The sequence below is a fragment of the Quercus suber genome, unplaced genomic scaffold (assembly GCF_002906115.3).
Source record: "Quercus suber isolate HL8 unplaced genomic scaffold, Cork oak 2.0 scaffold_378, whole genome shotgun sequence".
Taxonomy (NCBI): domain Eukaryota; kingdom Viridiplantae; phylum Streptophyta; class Magnoliopsida; order Fagales; family Fagaceae; genus Quercus; species Quercus suber.
In genome coordinates this window covers 399,021-415,581 of record NW_027069830.1, presented here as the reverse complement: position 1 = coordinate 415,581, position 16,561 = coordinate 399,021, and the positions used below count along the sequence as shown (strand labels likewise).

Sequence of the window (16,561 nt, the reverse complement as noted above, 5' to 3'; positions counted from 1 at the left end):
TATTTGACTGTCGGACTTGATCCTTTTGAGAAAGGCATAAATAACCATCTCACCACTGTTCACTAGCCAATCATGAACACCTTAGTGCATATCATAAGATTCTGTGCTCGAGAAAGTTTAGCACATGCACAAAAAGAACATAAGGTGTAGCCTCAAATTAAATTAAAACTGGTGTGTACTATTAGGCTTGATGCCAATTCACTTAATTCAAACCGGTGTGTACTATTAGGCTGAATGCCATCTCATACAAATAAGAGGCAAAATGCAAGAAACTTACATGATTGCAAGCTTTTGTTCTAGGAGATGTGGGAGTTATAGGATGTAACTCTTTAGTGATAGTCACTCTTTAAATTCTATGTGATGAATTGTGTAGACTTTGTGATTATTGCTATTCACATATCACCTCACATGCATCTCAAGTTTTGCTAGTTGCACACACTACACAAGTTATCTTTGTTAAACTTGGTACATTATATTGTGTGTGATTTTGTTGTGGCCATCCAAGATTAAAAGTTCCTTGATCTTAATGCAAAATGTGTTTCAAGTTTGAAAATTTTGAAAATATCTTAAGATTTGTGCAGAACATATTGGTTGCTTAATAAAATTTCAATGGGAGAATGATTGAAATTTGTTTTGAGAAAATTGGGTTCAAAATTTTGGGTTTTTGAAAAAGCACTCCATCTCATACTCATGCATTTTGCTTTCTTTGGTTAATGCTTTGAGGAGTTGTTTTTCAAAATTAGGTTTGTGTCTTTCAAAACTGTGATTTTTCTCAAAATTTAGTGAGTCTCTGCCCAATTCGATCGATCCAGTGTGTTTTTCGATCAATCGAAAAAGTGCTTTAATTTGTTTAAAAATGACTGTTTCATTCATCGATCGAATGTATTTTTCGATCAATCGAAAGTCGCGAATCAGGTTTTTAAAAAGGTTTGTTCTTGATCCGAATTAGGGCTTTTGTGAATTGAGTTGAATTTGATGAAATTGGCTTGTTGTATTGATGAAATTAAGCATTATACTCTGTGAGTTGTGTTATGTGATGCTCAATTCATCAATTTGTTTAAAAATTCAACAAGTGATTTTCAAATTTTTGGGTTTTGTTAGAAACTCTATGCTCAAACCAATTTTGTCAATTTAATCTCAATTGAACTTAATCGCTCACTGCATTAGTACATGCATCATGGCATTGTAATTGTTTCATGCATCATATAGAATTTTATTCTATTGATTTTTGTGCTAACTTGCAGTCTCCCTTGGTTTGTGTTTAGGATTCACATGCATTGCATTGATTTCTGTATCCATTTTGCAGTTTTGCGTCATATCTCTCATTGTTTTCATACATAGCATGCATACACTTTGCTAAATTGGGTACTCAACTTGATCTAAAAATTGATTGATTAATTTTTGACTTACGTACTTTCTAGTATATGCTATTTTTATGTATGAATTGTAGAAAATATTTTTCTTAAGAGATATGATAGATAATCAATGTGCAAATATTTTCTCTACTCATGCAACTGTTTATGGGTCACATAGTGCCATGTTTGGATTCTATTGAAAGAGAGAATATTTTTCTTCATGTGTATCCTCACCTTAGTTTTTAACTATTGGTTTGTGTTTTTCACTTTGGTCCTGCTGGTGAGGATGTACCTGATCCTGTTGGTGATGCTGCTGCTGCTGCTGATTTTCCCCCCCTCCTTTATTTTTCCCCAAAACTTTTTTCCCACAACTTGTTTTGTTTTTCCTATTTTTATAGGGGGAGAAAAGTTTTTTTACCTGTGTTTTCATAGGGGGAGCTGTCTCTATTTTCTATAGAGTTGAATTGTTTTGTGTTCCCCTTGATTCTCTATTTTCTCTTATCCTTTATTGCGTATGTTGACTGTTTACTCTTTGTACGAGTTGTCTTTGTCAATACGTGACAAAAGGGGGAGAAATTATTGATTTATGGGAATCATGTTTGTCCTGTTTAGGGGGAGTTGAAATTATTTAAAAGGGAAGAAAATAAAAACTTTTTGTTGTATCTAACTTAGGGGAGAGTTAGTTTACTTATGTTTTTATTTCTGTTTCTTGTTCACTGCTCATTGATTTATATTTATGAGTTCTTCATGATATATGTCTTTGTTTTGTGTTTTGTGAAGTCAAGAATTTAATTTTGGTTTACTTGTATTTTTTCCACACATGCGTTTATGCGTTTGTTGAGTGTTTCAGGAAATATACAGGTTGATTCAATTGAGCTGCTGTCTACACTTGCAACTGATGGATAGTAGTTAAGATTGGATTTGTTGTTATGAGCATTATTTTTGTAATGGGCTTTTACTTTGTAAACTTTGAGCTTTTAGTTTGTGTTTTGTCACGGATTGCCAAAGGGGGAGATTGTTAGGTTCTAAAGATTTAGGAATTTTTGTATTTAGAACTCTAATTTGTATTGTTGGCAAACCATGATCAAAACAGGTTGTTTAGTCTTGTTTAGGCTTGCTCAAAGTATGTTTATTTGTAAAACTGGAATCGAGTGAGTGCAGATTTATTGGACTAAATCTGTAAGGCTCGATCGATCGAAAATTAGACTCGATCGATCGAACCACGTACAGATTTATTTTTCTGCAGAGTTCCAGTTCAGCCCAAACTCTATTTAAACGTCTTGGGGTTCAAGTAAAACACTTCTATATATAAGGAAAACCCTAGAACGTTTTTGGGACTTCTGAGAGAGAGATTAGAGTGCCTCTTGTGCCTCCTTTTATTTTTAGGGTTTTGTACCCAAACCTCTCTAAGTCTTTGTTGCTCATATTTGCGGTTTATGTGAATCTCTTGTGAGATCCTTGAGGAGCTTTCCTTCACATAAACTTAGGGTTTTTAAGGTAGAGATTATTTCAACATCTTGATGATCAACAAGGTTGCTACCATTGGAGATTAAAAGAAAAGCAAGCGGGGAGCTTGTAGCTGATTGAAGAATTCAAGAAAGAAGTAGTCCGTGGATTCGGAGCCTGCGCGTGGTCGTGTCAGGAAGTTCTACTGGTGGGTAGCTTTTTTTTTTTTTTGGTATCATGTCTCATGTCATTATTTTTTTAGGCTTGTAAGAAAAAAAAAAAAAAAAACAGAAGTTAATGAAATGAATAATGATGCTTATTTATGAAACTTTGGGGGACAAATAATGCTCATTTGAAACTTTAAGAACTAAAAGCACTCTTAGGAAAACTTTTGGAACCAACAACATATTTTGGCCATTTTATTTTGTCAACACTCTTTTAACCATGTGTTTGTGTTTGTTTAGGCCAAAAATACTCATCAAAAAAATATTTTCTTTCATTTTTTAGCCTTTGTTTTTGAGTAAATCAATAATGTTGGGATGGAAGATTTTAACTCTGGACGTCTCCATTAGAAACACTAAGAGATATTAACCAGTTGAGTTACAAGACTCTTGACACATCTTTTAGTGTATATAAAACTGCAGTAGTCTCAATTCATGCTATGTAATTACAAAGATTACAAATAGGGTAAATGCATTTATTTTTGTGTATTAATTATCTATGCATGGTGCGCTAATTGTTTATATAAAATGAATTACTATTTTTATTTTTACTTTTTAAATTTATATAAGAAACACAACATATTGGAATATGTTATTTTTACTCAAATTTTTTGTATTGGAAATAATAAAAGCAAATTCCAACAAAAGATAAAGTAATTTTTTTTTTGGAAGAAAAAGAGAGAAGAAAATTTAATAAATTGCAATCAAAGAATAAAATATAAAAGTAAATCTATGCTTAAGTTAGAGGAAAATAAGTATTTAGTTTAATTAATCACTCAAAGCAACAGGTTCAAATTTTTAACTATTTTAATATTAACAATTTGTATTTCCTCTTTTTAATGACATGTATTGTAATTAAAGTCATCCAAAATGTAGATGAAACATAAGATATTTTCTTAAAAAATATTTTAAAATGTCTTGCGCGTCGCATGAGATCAACTAGTTAAAATGCAAGTGAACTCCTTGTTTCATAATAGAGAATTATAACAATAATTCATAACCAAACATATACATACACATAGGTATTTATCAATACTAAGACTAGAGATTTCTATAGAACTTGAGTACATCTAATGACACAAACAGTTTTGTAGCCCTTTTCGGGCATTTAAAGCAAAATAATAACAACAATACATGTGATCCTCAACCAAATTGAAGCATCGTTGCCGCCAATGAAGATTAATATAAAGGACACTAGCTATACCTAAAAAGAAAATAGTGTAAGATACCCAAAAATTTATAGAGAAGACTAGAAGATCAACTGCATACCATTTTCTGTCACTTGCCTTTGAAGAGTTTTGTGGTGATGGAGTTGATTCAACTATCTCGGTGCAGCTTTTTTCCAATGGTGGACCGCAGAGAAAAGGATTTCCTTCATAGCAACTCGTTCCAAATGTTGCAAATTGTGCTTTAAAGTCTGGAAGTTTACCTGATAAGTTGTTGTGAGCCACATTAAAAGTTCAGAGAGAATTCAAATCAATTAATTTTGAAGGAATTTTGTCACTCAAACTGTTGTGAGAAAGGTCTAAACTCTCCAATTGAGTCAATTTTGAGAATGTTTTTGGAATAGAACCTGTGAATTGATTGTAGGACAAATTTAATGCATGAATTGAAGATAACTGTCCTAGCTCTGCTGGGATTTCACCTATTAGCTTGTTTAATGACAAATCCAAAGTAGACAACAAATCAAGGATGAGACCCTTGTACAAGTCAGACCTATATTTCGTCACAATTTGAATCCCAACTTGTTCATGGATGTCCAAATATGTCCCTTTAATGTCAATATCCCTACTTAGAATATACTTATATGGGAGGGAAAAACCGAAGCCCTCTATAAAAGAGTCATTTGTATAGACAAAATCAATATCATTTAACTTCCCAAAGGTTATGTTGTGAAAGCAAGATGGTATTGTCCCAGTAAGAAAGTTCTTGGAAAGATCCATTATGCCTAGCTTCTTTAACTAACACATCTGCTTGTGAATCATACCACTAAAATGGTTTCCACTCAACAAAAGTACTCTTAAGTTAGAAAGTTCACTGATTCCTTCAGGGATGCTGCCCGAAAAGCTATTATCTCTAATGTCCACTGTCAAAAGAGATGATGAATTGAAAACTACTTTCGGTAATGATCTTGTGAGTTTATTCCCTCGCAAAAGTACGTACCTCACATCTCGTAGATTCAAACAAGAAGGTAAAAATCCCGAAAGTAAGTTATGAGAAAGGTTAATTACATCAAATGAACCTAGTCCACATGGAATTTGACCTTCGAAAAAGTTGTTACTTAGGTCAACAATCTTGGATGAATTATCGTTTATCTAGACATGGCAAAACGGGTCAGAATTTTCTGACCTGACCCAAAAAATACCCGACCCGAACCTGATTTTTTTTACCCGAAGCAAAAACGGGTTGACCCGTGACCCGACACGTGTTTTTTTTGCAGGTCAACCCGACCCGACTTGAACCTGAATCATTTTTTGAAAACTTTTTTTTTCTTGGTAAAAAAAAAAAAAAAAAATAGTAAAACTAAGACAATATTGGTTTAATTGTTTATTGTGAACTTTAAGGAAACAATTGATACATTTACATAACTGCATACAAATTAATTGAAAGATAAATGGTTGAACATTCTGTAATAAGTAAAGATTTTTAAATATCAAATAGCAAAGTACATGCCAAGATAACCTGATTACAGTAGAGTTAAAAACATAGATTTAAAATTGTAGACATGTGTGAGAAATATTCACAAGTGTGAAAATAGTGAAGCTAAAGTATCAAATTAACATAAATTATGAATACTTTGACTTATTTTTTAATAATTTATATCCAAAATAAACGGTTTTTCAAAATAAATTATGATATTTTCTAAAGTGTGTGTTACTCAATAATGATATGATATTTATAAAAGATACCATGTATAAATAAGTAAGCAATCAAATTTTAAAGTATATCTTAAATTGAAATAGAGTGTCAACCACAATTGATAATACATTATAAAATTAATTTTCAAGATTGTAAATTTCTTATATGTTTTTATTCTTTATCAGATGAGTTATCCAATAAGTCATTTGTAATTTTGTTTTATATTTGGAATGCTGATATTGTGTAGAAATAAAATTTATATATTTGTTTTACTTATCTTTGTGTTATTTTGTTTTAGATAGCAATGTTAGGATTTGTATAATTTTAAAATTATTGAATAAGTATTAATAAGTTTAACTAAGTTCATTCTTGATATAAGTGGTGAATTCAAAATAATGCATTTTACATCAAGTAATTTATTGCATAACTTTCCAAATGGCAAATACATGTTGTTTTCTTTATCAAAATAAAAAATAAAAAATAAAAAAAATTCATGTGAAAAATACGGGTCAACCCGACCTGCAACCCAATTGACCCAAACCCGATTTTAACCCACTTAATATGACCCGTTTTTTACCCGTGACTCGTTTGACCCGCAACCCGATTGACTGACCTGAACCCGACCCGACCCGCCCGTTTTGCCATGTCTATGTTTACCATCCATATGGGAATTCTACCAAACATGTAATTGTTTCTAATATTTAGGACCATCTCGACATGCAGGGGTACCACTGGAAGAGTCCCTGTGAAATCATTATTATTCAATTCTAATAAAAACAAGGATTGACTGAAGTTCTTTGAAAAAATTTCACCATGAAAGTTATTATTAGATGATGAGGTTAAAAAATCACCAATGAATTACTCGTTGCTCACACGCTCCAGAAATCACCTGCGCAATAAGGAAGAGAAAAAAGAACCTTCTGAGAGCACCGGTGTGGTGCCGGCCAAATGTCCTCCGAAGGTTAAGTTAGATCCTTTTTACAACTCCAGAGTGCTAGAGAGGTTTAATTACGCGTACCTTGATTAGTAAGGGTATTGGGGCTTTTATAGTAGTTGAAAGTTTTCCCTCTTTTGTTTGGAGTCGAAATCCTTTCCTTGTAGAAATCATCTTTAAGAGTCCAAAACGTGGTGGACAAGTCTTCTCCTTATAGGGAAGATCTTCACCAATACACGTAAATTCTAGAATCCACTTTGCACTAGGATTATGTTTAAGGCTTTTCGAGAATGGAACACAAGTATTCCCATTAAGAGGTTCAGCAGGCCCATGGCTGATCAGCCCATCCCTCTGTCATCTGTCCATTCCGAGTCCGTCCACGTCAGGCCTTGCACATAACAGGCTTGTCTCTTTTTCAGCCCACGAACCATAATTAGCCCGTCCCGTCACACTAGGTATCGTAGCCCATATTTCTTCCCTTTCATTAGATAACCTCAAAAATTTCAAGTAGGTGCAATTAGCTATCAATTCCACTGTTATCTCTCCTAAAAAATCATTAAAGGACAAATCCAATCTGTACAAATTACTCATGTCACCAATTGAGGATGGGAGATTACTGTGAGTGATAGCAACCACTTCTAATTCATGCTGGTCATAGAGAAACTTAGGAATGTTGCCTATGGGCTTGTTTATATTACAATGAGACATTACTAGGACCTTTAACTGAAAGAAAGGGTGCCAACTGAGATTTTCAGTTTCTATGTCAAGTTTGTTGTTGTCACTCAAAAACTGAATCACCTTAAGCTTTGAGTGATTAGCAAATAAGTTGAAAGAGAAGAAACCATCAAAAAGATTATAACTTAGATCAATGTACTCAAGAGATGTCAAGTTGGCTACTGGAGAGAGACATGTTTCCACTGAACCGGTTGTTAGGTATATCTAATAGTCGAAGAGATGTTAAATTGGTTAAGCATGGAGGAAGGCTTCCTTCAAAGTTATTACCACCAAGATCTAACTCTTTAAGTTTTGTCAGTGCACACAAATCTGTCAGAAGAAATAAGATTATCATTGTTTGAGTCTCTTCAATTTTTAGCTAAACATTTTCATTTTCCAAAAAGAAAAGTTAAATAAGTATTTGACATATTTTATTTAAAATCGTTACATAAAATAATATTGTACTATAAGCCCAAAATTATGAGACCTTATTTTCTACAGCTGCCTTTGGCAAATTGCCTTAATTGGCAAAGGGTAGAGTCGGTTGTGCGGGATTTGTTTTTTTGGTTTTTAGAGATAGTTTCAATTTATAGCATCCGTTCCTACTAATTGTCTTTTATTATCAAACCAAGATACCAATTGGTTTTTTAGTGTAGGAGGGGATCGAACCCCAAATTATCATCAAACCAAAATATTGATTGATTTTTTAGTGTAGGCGGAGGTCAAATCCCAGATCTCTTATTTAAAGACAAGAGACTTTATCAGTTGAGTTAATTAGAACCCACATTGTATGAAATTCAAATAATTTCTCCCTTTTTTTTGTTGCTAAGTGGGATTAAAATAATTTCTAAGTTTACGCAAAAAAAAAAAAATCTAAGAAAAAAAGTGGGTTTTCGAATGTTATGCTCTCAAGTTGCAGCTAACGAGAATTGATCTATATCAACCATTCTCTATCACTTGTTCTCACTCATACGCCTAATGAGCCATAGATGATTAACGCAAACAAATTGTAGAAGTTCGATTTCATACTTCATAATAGATTCTTACCTTGAGTGGCTAAGTTCCTTTAAGATTTGCAAAAGATAATGATGAAGCCTTGAGAGATGATAACGCTCCAATATATGGAGGAATACTTCTAGTGAAATGATTTTTACTCAAATCTAAAACCTTCAAACTGCCGAAATTTGCCATATCTACCAAGAGAATTAAAAAGAGATAGTGTCAAAATAAAATATTTAAAATGGCTCGTTGGCATATAGGGGATAGTAGGCTTCCATTGAGGCTATTGATTGATCTATAAAGGGAAAATCATTGAAAAATAGATGGAATATTTACCTTTGAATGGTAGGCTTCCATTAAGGCAACTCTGTTGCAAGATAAGGACCTCCAAGTTGCTTAGATAAACCAGTTCTACATCATCAGTGAAGAGATATTCATAATTCCATATATCAACTTGAAACCATTAGTACAAAAGAAAGATCTAGTAGTACTATACACATTTTTATATTGGAATGGACAAAAATTTTGGTTAAAATGCTTATTGAATATTGAAGGCATGCTACTACGATCATTTGCATTGAAGCATTTTAACACGAAGAGTGTAAATGTTGATAAATGTAAATATTGATTATAAGCTTTCAATTGTCTAAACTTATTCATGGCATTCTTGAGGAAGAAAATTCATATATGCACGTACCTTGGCTAGAAAAAGGCCACATGTTATTGTAACTTAGATCCAAAGATTTAAGAACAGGGAGGGCACCAAAGGATCTTAAAATTTCTTTGTCAAATTTGTTCTTTCTTAAATTAAATGTGTTAGCTTGCTCAGTTTTGACAAACAATTGGGTTCTGAAAAAAAGAAAAGAAAAATCCATTGTTAAATTTATCAACAAAATGCTAAAAGAGTGATCATGTTAGTCATTAGGACAAGAATAGTAATAAAAGAAAAATGCATTAATTAATTGAGCTATAAAGAATCAAATATGTTTTCTAGAAAAATAATTACCACAAACCCCTATTACCATCCTCATATACGGGATAGGTATCAAGTTTTATAATTGTAAGTCATAGGTATGCTCTCTTATCATATAAATATGAATTGTTGGCAATTGTATCTGCCTTTCTTATTTTTGAAGCCAGAGACCAAGTTTAAGACAAGGCCCAAACGTTATAGGTGTTAGAAGTAGTTGTTTAAGAAAAGACAAAGCACCGATAATAGTAGCAACTATCAATTAGTGAGAAAGGATGAATAAGGGATAAAATTAAAATAAGTAACAATTTACAATCTAATTTAATGAACATTTATTTATAAGAAAAAACAAGTAATGAACTATATAAAATACAATTTATTCATTAACTTTTTGTAATGATTGGTTGTTTTTATCATCATTTCGTGTTCTTGAACTGGTTTATTGATCTGCACAGAAGTAAATGCAATAAAATACTATATGTGTAAAGCAATTATTAAATAACCAAATAAGGAAACCTAAAATAATTACTTGCACTACATGTTAAAGAGTTAGACCCTTTTGACATAAAAAGAAAAAAGAGAAAAGATTTAGGCCATTTTAGATGTGTACCGTATTGTAAGTTTTTCAAAAATCCTTTTCCCTCTACCCCTATATTATAAGTTTTTTCAAAAATTTCATTCCCCTCTATCTCTTTATAAGATTCTCAATATCACTTCCCTTTTTCTTTCTTTTTTTTGGATCACTTCAAAAGCTACTATGTGAAATTCAAATTAGATTATCAATTGTATCCTAAAAGAATATATGTTGACAACTTAATATTCAAAATTACTTTTACATATAAGCGTATGAATCAAACTCTAAGCTGTCTTCTTATCAAAAAAAAAAAAAAAAAAAAACTCTAAGCTGTCCATTCAAATGCACAGTAAATATTGAAGGCACACATTTCATATTTTGCTGTGCATTTTAGCCCAAATCATTTGCATGTATCAAGCATTTTGTTTTGCACTGAAGCATTCTGTTCTTTTTAACATGAAGAAAGTAAACGTCAATAAAGGTAAAATTGGTTAATAAATTTCTTTTTTGTCTAAATTTCTTCATGGTATTCTTGAGGAAGAAAATTTAAATATGCATGTACCGTTATTAGAAAGAGGCCCTTCAATTTTCTCACCCAAGAATCATAAAATTTCATTGCCAAAGTGATTTGAACTTAAATTTAAGTGCGTCAACTTGCCAATTTAGAAAAACTTCAAGAAGTAAAATCTAAATATCTCCAAATTTTGGGAAGTAAAATCCAAACACCCTAACTTTTAGGGGATAAAATTCAAATTCTGAAAGACTAAATGTAAAATCCAATCACTCCCAAACTTCAGAGGTGAAATCCAAATTTTGAAACTTCATGGTATAAAATCCAAACATCCCAAAACTTAGGTTGCAATATTTACACTTTTTCCTTTTTCATATGTCAGGTGACTTGTTTTTATTAGATAGTCCATGCCAGTAGGCCCAAGCAAAAAAGAAAAGAAAAGAAAGGATATATATATATATATATATAGGGCCAAATTTGTTTAAGGCCCATAAAGCCCAGAATTTCCTAAGGCTACACGTTTTCAACCTTGGTCCAAAGGTTTTCATATTTTTTTTTTGAGAAAATGGGCCCAAAGCTCATTACTAATATAGAACGTGTTCAAAAGCCCAAGTTGTATCACTGCATGACTTGATGGACTCGATAGCCCATAATCGATCACAACACAAGTAGGCATAGGAGCTAACTCTCCCATGTGAATTGGGCTTAAAAGGCCAAACATCTACTGCTTCACATATTGGACTTTAGGGCCCACAGGCCGAGTCCTCATCCACAAATAAATTAGTAAAAAATAGGTTGTGGAAGGCAAAATCCTACTCAAGAACTAAATTGGCCATTTGGGCCATTGAAATGTATGAAAATAAAAGCACGAGCTCACATACCCAAGAATTCTATTGGCAGATAAATCAAGATTTCTTAGCTCCTTGAAAGGCTGCAACAGAGACACATTTAGGAGCCAATGATTATAATAACTCCGATGTATTATACTGGAAAGCGAGAGGTCGATCACATGACTAGTGATGTCGTTGTATGTGACCCACTCCCACCCACAACACTCACTCCTTACATCGTTAACCCATGATGGAAAGAGGTGGTTGGTATGATTAACATTAGATTTTAAAAAGGCTTTCAATTCTAGCAGACCTATCCTCTTTTCCTCAAGACACGCCCTGTGCTCATGAATTTGAACAATAAGAAGTAAAGCCCACAGTAAATACTTCACTAAAGACCACCCCATTGAGAAAAAATGATTGAGAAACAGCTATTTTCGTTTCTAGCAAAATATTCTCTCGTGTGGGAACCCAAGACGGAGAAATTGATCACTAGTCTAGGGTCTTATATAGAAAAGTTTAGAAAAAATGACAAAAACTTGCTTGAGGTTTAGTGAACTTACACTTTGATCCTCTTGTTTCTAAAATTAATATTATTATTATTTTTGGCTTATTATCATTTTCAAACTAGTCGTACGTCTAGTTTGAAAGATTGGCTAATTGAAGTCACAATTCGCAATGTTCATCTAATCTTTCTTTTTTAAAATTGACTAGTTTTCATTTGTTGATGGAATCCGTTATGTGCATTTAACAACATAGTATATTGTATATAGTATACTATATATTATACAAATAATATATAAAAACAAAAATCCTTGCATGGTTCTAAGAAACTTTTATTTGAGATAAGTATGAAATTTTAGGACTTGTTTGGTAAGAAATTTCTAAAAACATTGTTTAAGTGTTATGAAAATACATATAAATTAAAAAAGTGTTATGAAAATATATACTATAGTTTTTAAATACTGAACTATTGATTAAACAACAGTACTTATCTTTTCTGATCATATATGTTTTTTGGAAACTTGTACCAGAGAAAACAGTCTTTTACTGCATGGGCTTTTCTGACGTACTGGAAAAGGCGTTTTCGTTTTGCCTTTATGTATGTTTGATTGTTTTCGCTTATTGGTGGGAGACCAAGGACTAATGCCAATGGGTCTGCTTTTCATGTAAATCAAAGAATAATGCTACTACTATGCTGGTTTTCTTAAAAATAATAATAATAAAATAATGCTAGAAACATACCCAGCCACACGTTCAAATTCAATCTATTTTTGCCAAATATTCTGATTTTACAAAATATTTTACTGAAAAGCCTTGTCTCAAACTTATTTATTCAGCTATATAAATTCAATCTATTTTTTTAATCAATTTTTGTATTCCAATTGAATTCTTTGAATATGTTAAGCTAAAACCATAGATATCTGCATGGATCAAATCTAACAACTTTTAGAAGCTCTGACCGGTTATTTATTCCAACCAAGCATGTGGAGACATTAATCATGGTTATGGATCTTAAAACCTTCTTGTCAAGAGCCTTGTAGTTGAATTGACATTTCCTCATATGAAAGGTACCTGAGGGTGTAGAGAGGAAAGAATTTGAGCTATAGGATTATAGCTGAATTGATGCTTCCTCCCACACAAAGTACTTGGAGATGTAAGGAGGAAAGAATTTGAGTGGTAGGATTAGTAACATATTGTAATTATCTAATTTAAAAAAAAAAAAAAAAAAAAAAATGTTAGTCATTAGGACAAGAATAGTAATATAAGAAAAATGCATTAATTAATTGAGCTATAAAGAATCAAATATGTTTTCTAGAAAAATAATTACCACACACCCCTATTACCATCCTCATATACGGGATAGGTATCAAGTTTTATAGTTGTAAGTCATAGGTATGCTCTCTTATCATATAAATATGAATTGTTGGCAATTGTATCTGCCTTTCTTTCTTTTGAAGCCAGAGACCAAGTTTAAGACGTTATAGGTGTTAGAAGTAGTTGTTTAAGAAAAGACAGAGAACCGATAATAGTAGCAACTATCAATTAGTGAGAAAGGATGAGTAAGGGATAAAATTAAAATAAGTAACAATTTACAATTTAATTTAATGAACATTTATTTATAAGAAAAAACAAGTAATGAACTATATAAAATACAATTTATTCATAAACTTTTTGTAATGATTGGTTGTTTTTGTCATCATTTCGTGTTCTTGAATTGGTTTATTGATCAACACACAAGTAAAAGCAATAAAATACTATATGTGTAAAGCAATTATTCAATAACCAAAGGAAACCTAAAATAATTACTTGCGTTACACGTTCGAGAGTTAGACACTTTTGATATTAAAAAAAATAAAAAAGATTTAGGCCATTTTAGATGTGTACAAGTTTTTCAAAAATCCTTTACCCCTATATTATAAGTTCTTTCAAAAATCTCATTCCCCTCTATCTCTTTATAAGGCCTTGTTTGGTTTTTTTTTCATCACTCATCAGTCTTCATTCAATTTTCGTCACTCGTCACTCTTCACTCATCATTTAAAATACCCTAATTTCTATCACCCAAATAGCCCAATTTCCATCACCCACCCATTTGGCACACTTCATTCAACTTGTCATCGCTCAAATTTTTCGACATTTTGTGGGCCCATACCTGTAAATTGGTCAGAGCAAATCTGTTAGCCTACCAGCGAAACGTTTCATCCCATCTTCAACCACTGCTCCTCCTCCTCCTTCCCTCACAAACACGTCAAGCTATGTCACATTGCCAAGATAATCTTCCAAAAAGGTAAGTGTAAAACCCAACTCCACCAACTACCACCACAGCCTTGGCCAAATATGCCACTCCGCCTCCTACCAACATCGATAACCACTGCAACCCAAAAAAAGCCACAAACCCAATGATCCCAACCCTTAAAAACCCAACTCATAGCACCCAACCACTGCAGAAAAACACACCCTCATCCCACCGATCTCACCATCAGAACCCACAAACCCATGATATTGAAACATCCACAACCGCACATGATGGTTCACCTGGGTCAAGAGAGAGAGAGATTAGAGACCCAAAAATCCAACCACCATCTCTCCCTCCTCTGCATAAGCCCAAACAAAACCTACTGATACAAAAACAAATAAACCCATAAAAAGTACAGAAAAACCCACAAACAAAAATCCACAAAAGCATCAGTGTGAAGAGATGAAAAAAGAAGAGAAAGAAAGAAAGAAGAAGCAATAGATGTGAAGAAAGGAAGAAAAAAAAGAAGGAAAAAAGAAAAGAAAGAAGCACTGAACCTGCAACGGGTGGAAAGAAAGGAGGAGCAAATGTGAAAAAGTAAGAAAGAGAATGAAAAAGCTTTGGTGTTTGATGTGACAACACAAAGTATTGGGTTCCACATATTTCGGTTAATTACCAAATTGCCATTGAGTTAATAAACTCATAATTTGAAAACATCCTCTAGCTGTTTTTGATATTGGTAACTCATATCTCACCAAACTCAGTTTTGTTAACCGAGTTAACTGACCCAAAAACTTGCCAAACAAACATTATACATGTGGGGCCCACAGTTTTTGAGTTATAGGTTAACAAAACTCAGTTTTGTTAACCGAGTTTAGCAAAATCCAAACAACACCTAAGATTCTCAATATCACTTCTTCTTTTTCTTTTTTTTTTTTTTTTATATATATATATATATATATATTGGGCCAAATTTGTTTAAGGCCCATAAAGCCCAGAATTTCCTAAGGCTACACGTTTTCAACCTTGGTCCAAAGGTTTTCATATTTTTTTGAGAAAATGGGCCCAAAACTCATTACTAATATAGAACATGTTCAAAAGCCCAAGTTGTATCACTGCATGACTTGATGGACTCGATAGCCCATAATCGATCACAACACAAGTAGGCATAGGAGTCCAAATCTCCCACGTGAATTGGGCTTAAAGGGCCAAACATCTACTGCTTCACATATTGGGCTTTAGGGACCACAGGTTGAGTCCTCATCTACAAATAAATTAGTAAAAAAAAGGCTGTTGAAGGCAAAATCCTACTCAAGAGACTAAATAGGCCATTTGGGCCATTGAAATGTCTGAAAATAAAAGCATGAGCTCACATACCTTCATTTTTTAGCCACCCAATAATTCCATTGGCAGATAAATCAAGATTTCTTAGCTCCTTGAAAGGCTGCAACAAAGACACGTTTAGGAGCCAATGATTATAATAACTCTGATTTATTATACTGGAAAGCGAGAGCTCAATCACATGACCAGTGATGTCGTTGCATGTGACCCGCTCCCACCCACAACACTCACTCCTTACATCGTTAACCCATGACGGAAAGAGGTGGTTGGTATGGTTAACATTGAATTTTAAAAAGGCTTTCAATTCTAGCAGACCCATCCTCTCTTCCTCAAGACAAGCCCTGTGTTCATGAATTTGAACAATAAGAAGTAAAGCCCAAAGTAAATACTTCACTAAAGACCACCCCATTGAGAAAAATGATTGAGAAACACCTATTTTCGTTTCTAGCAAAATCTTCTCTCGTGTGGGAACCCAAGACAGAGAAATTGATCACTAGTCTAGGGTCTTATATAGAAAAGTTTAGAAAAAAATGACAAAAACTTGCTTGAGGTTTAGTGAACTTACACTTTGATCCTCTTATTTCTAAAATTATTATTATTATTATTATTATTACTATTATTATTTTTGGCTTATTATCATTTTCAAACTAGACTTACGTCTTGTTTGAAAGATTGGCTAGGCGAAGTCACAACTCGCAATGTTCATCTAATCTTTCTTTTTTAAAATTGACTAGTTTTCATTTGCTAATGGAATCCGTTATGTGCATTTAACAACATAGTATATTGTATATACTATACTATATATTATAAAAATAATATATAAAAAAAAAAAAACAAAAATCCTCGCATGGTTCTAAGAAACTTTTATTTGAGATAAGTACGAAATTTTAGGACTCATTTGGTAAGAGATTTCTAATAACGTTGTTTAAGTGTTGTGAAAATAAATATGAATTAAAAAGTGTTATGAAAATACATACTATGATGTTTAAATATTGAACTATTGTTTAAACAACAATACTTATCTTTTCTGATCATATATGTTTTTCGGTAACTTGAACTAGAGAAAACAG

General features: G+C 32.6%; 2 protein-coding genes across 13 annotated transcripts in view; both read right to left on the bottom strand.

Annotated features, from left to right (window-relative positions):
• LOC111997804 (receptor-like protein 15) overlaps positions 1-11,903 on the bottom strand; it is a 20,248-nt gene extending 8,345 nt beyond the window's left edge. For 7 of the 12 annotated variants that reach the window (XR_010623891.1, XR_010623898.1, XR_010623897.1 and 4 more), the window contains exons 1-5: positions 11,465-11,903; positions 9,226-9,377; positions 8,865-8,939; positions 8,577-8,722; positions 4,292-4,451 (exon numbers count right to left, since the gene is read on the bottom strand). Coding sequence is in view for 1 of the 12 variants with exons in the window: in XM_065760687.1 (XP_065616759.1) it covers positions 8,586-8,722; positions 8,865-8,939; positions 9,226-9,377; positions 11,465-11,820 (720 nt within the window). In the remaining 11 variants the exon portion in view is untranslated. Of the gene's footprint in view, positions 1-3,965; positions 4,227-4,291; positions 4,452-6,732; positions 7,309-7,470; positions 7,860-8,576; positions 8,723-8,864; positions 8,940-9,225; positions 9,378-11,464 lie in introns of those variants that run through there. The other 5 variants (XR_010623892.1, XR_010623899.1, XR_010623900.1 and 2 more) reach the window with 5 other exon arrangements.
• Positions 3,966-16,561, bottom strand: part of LOC111994577 (receptor like protein 21) — a 50,193-nt gene continuing 37,597 nt past the window's right edge. The window contains 2 exon segments of the mRNA XM_065760676.1: positions 3,966-5,302; positions 6,495-6,713. Coding sequence (XP_065616748.1) covers positions 4,093-5,302; positions 6,495-6,713 — 1,429 coding nt within the window. The 3' untranslated portion in view covers positions 3,966-4,092.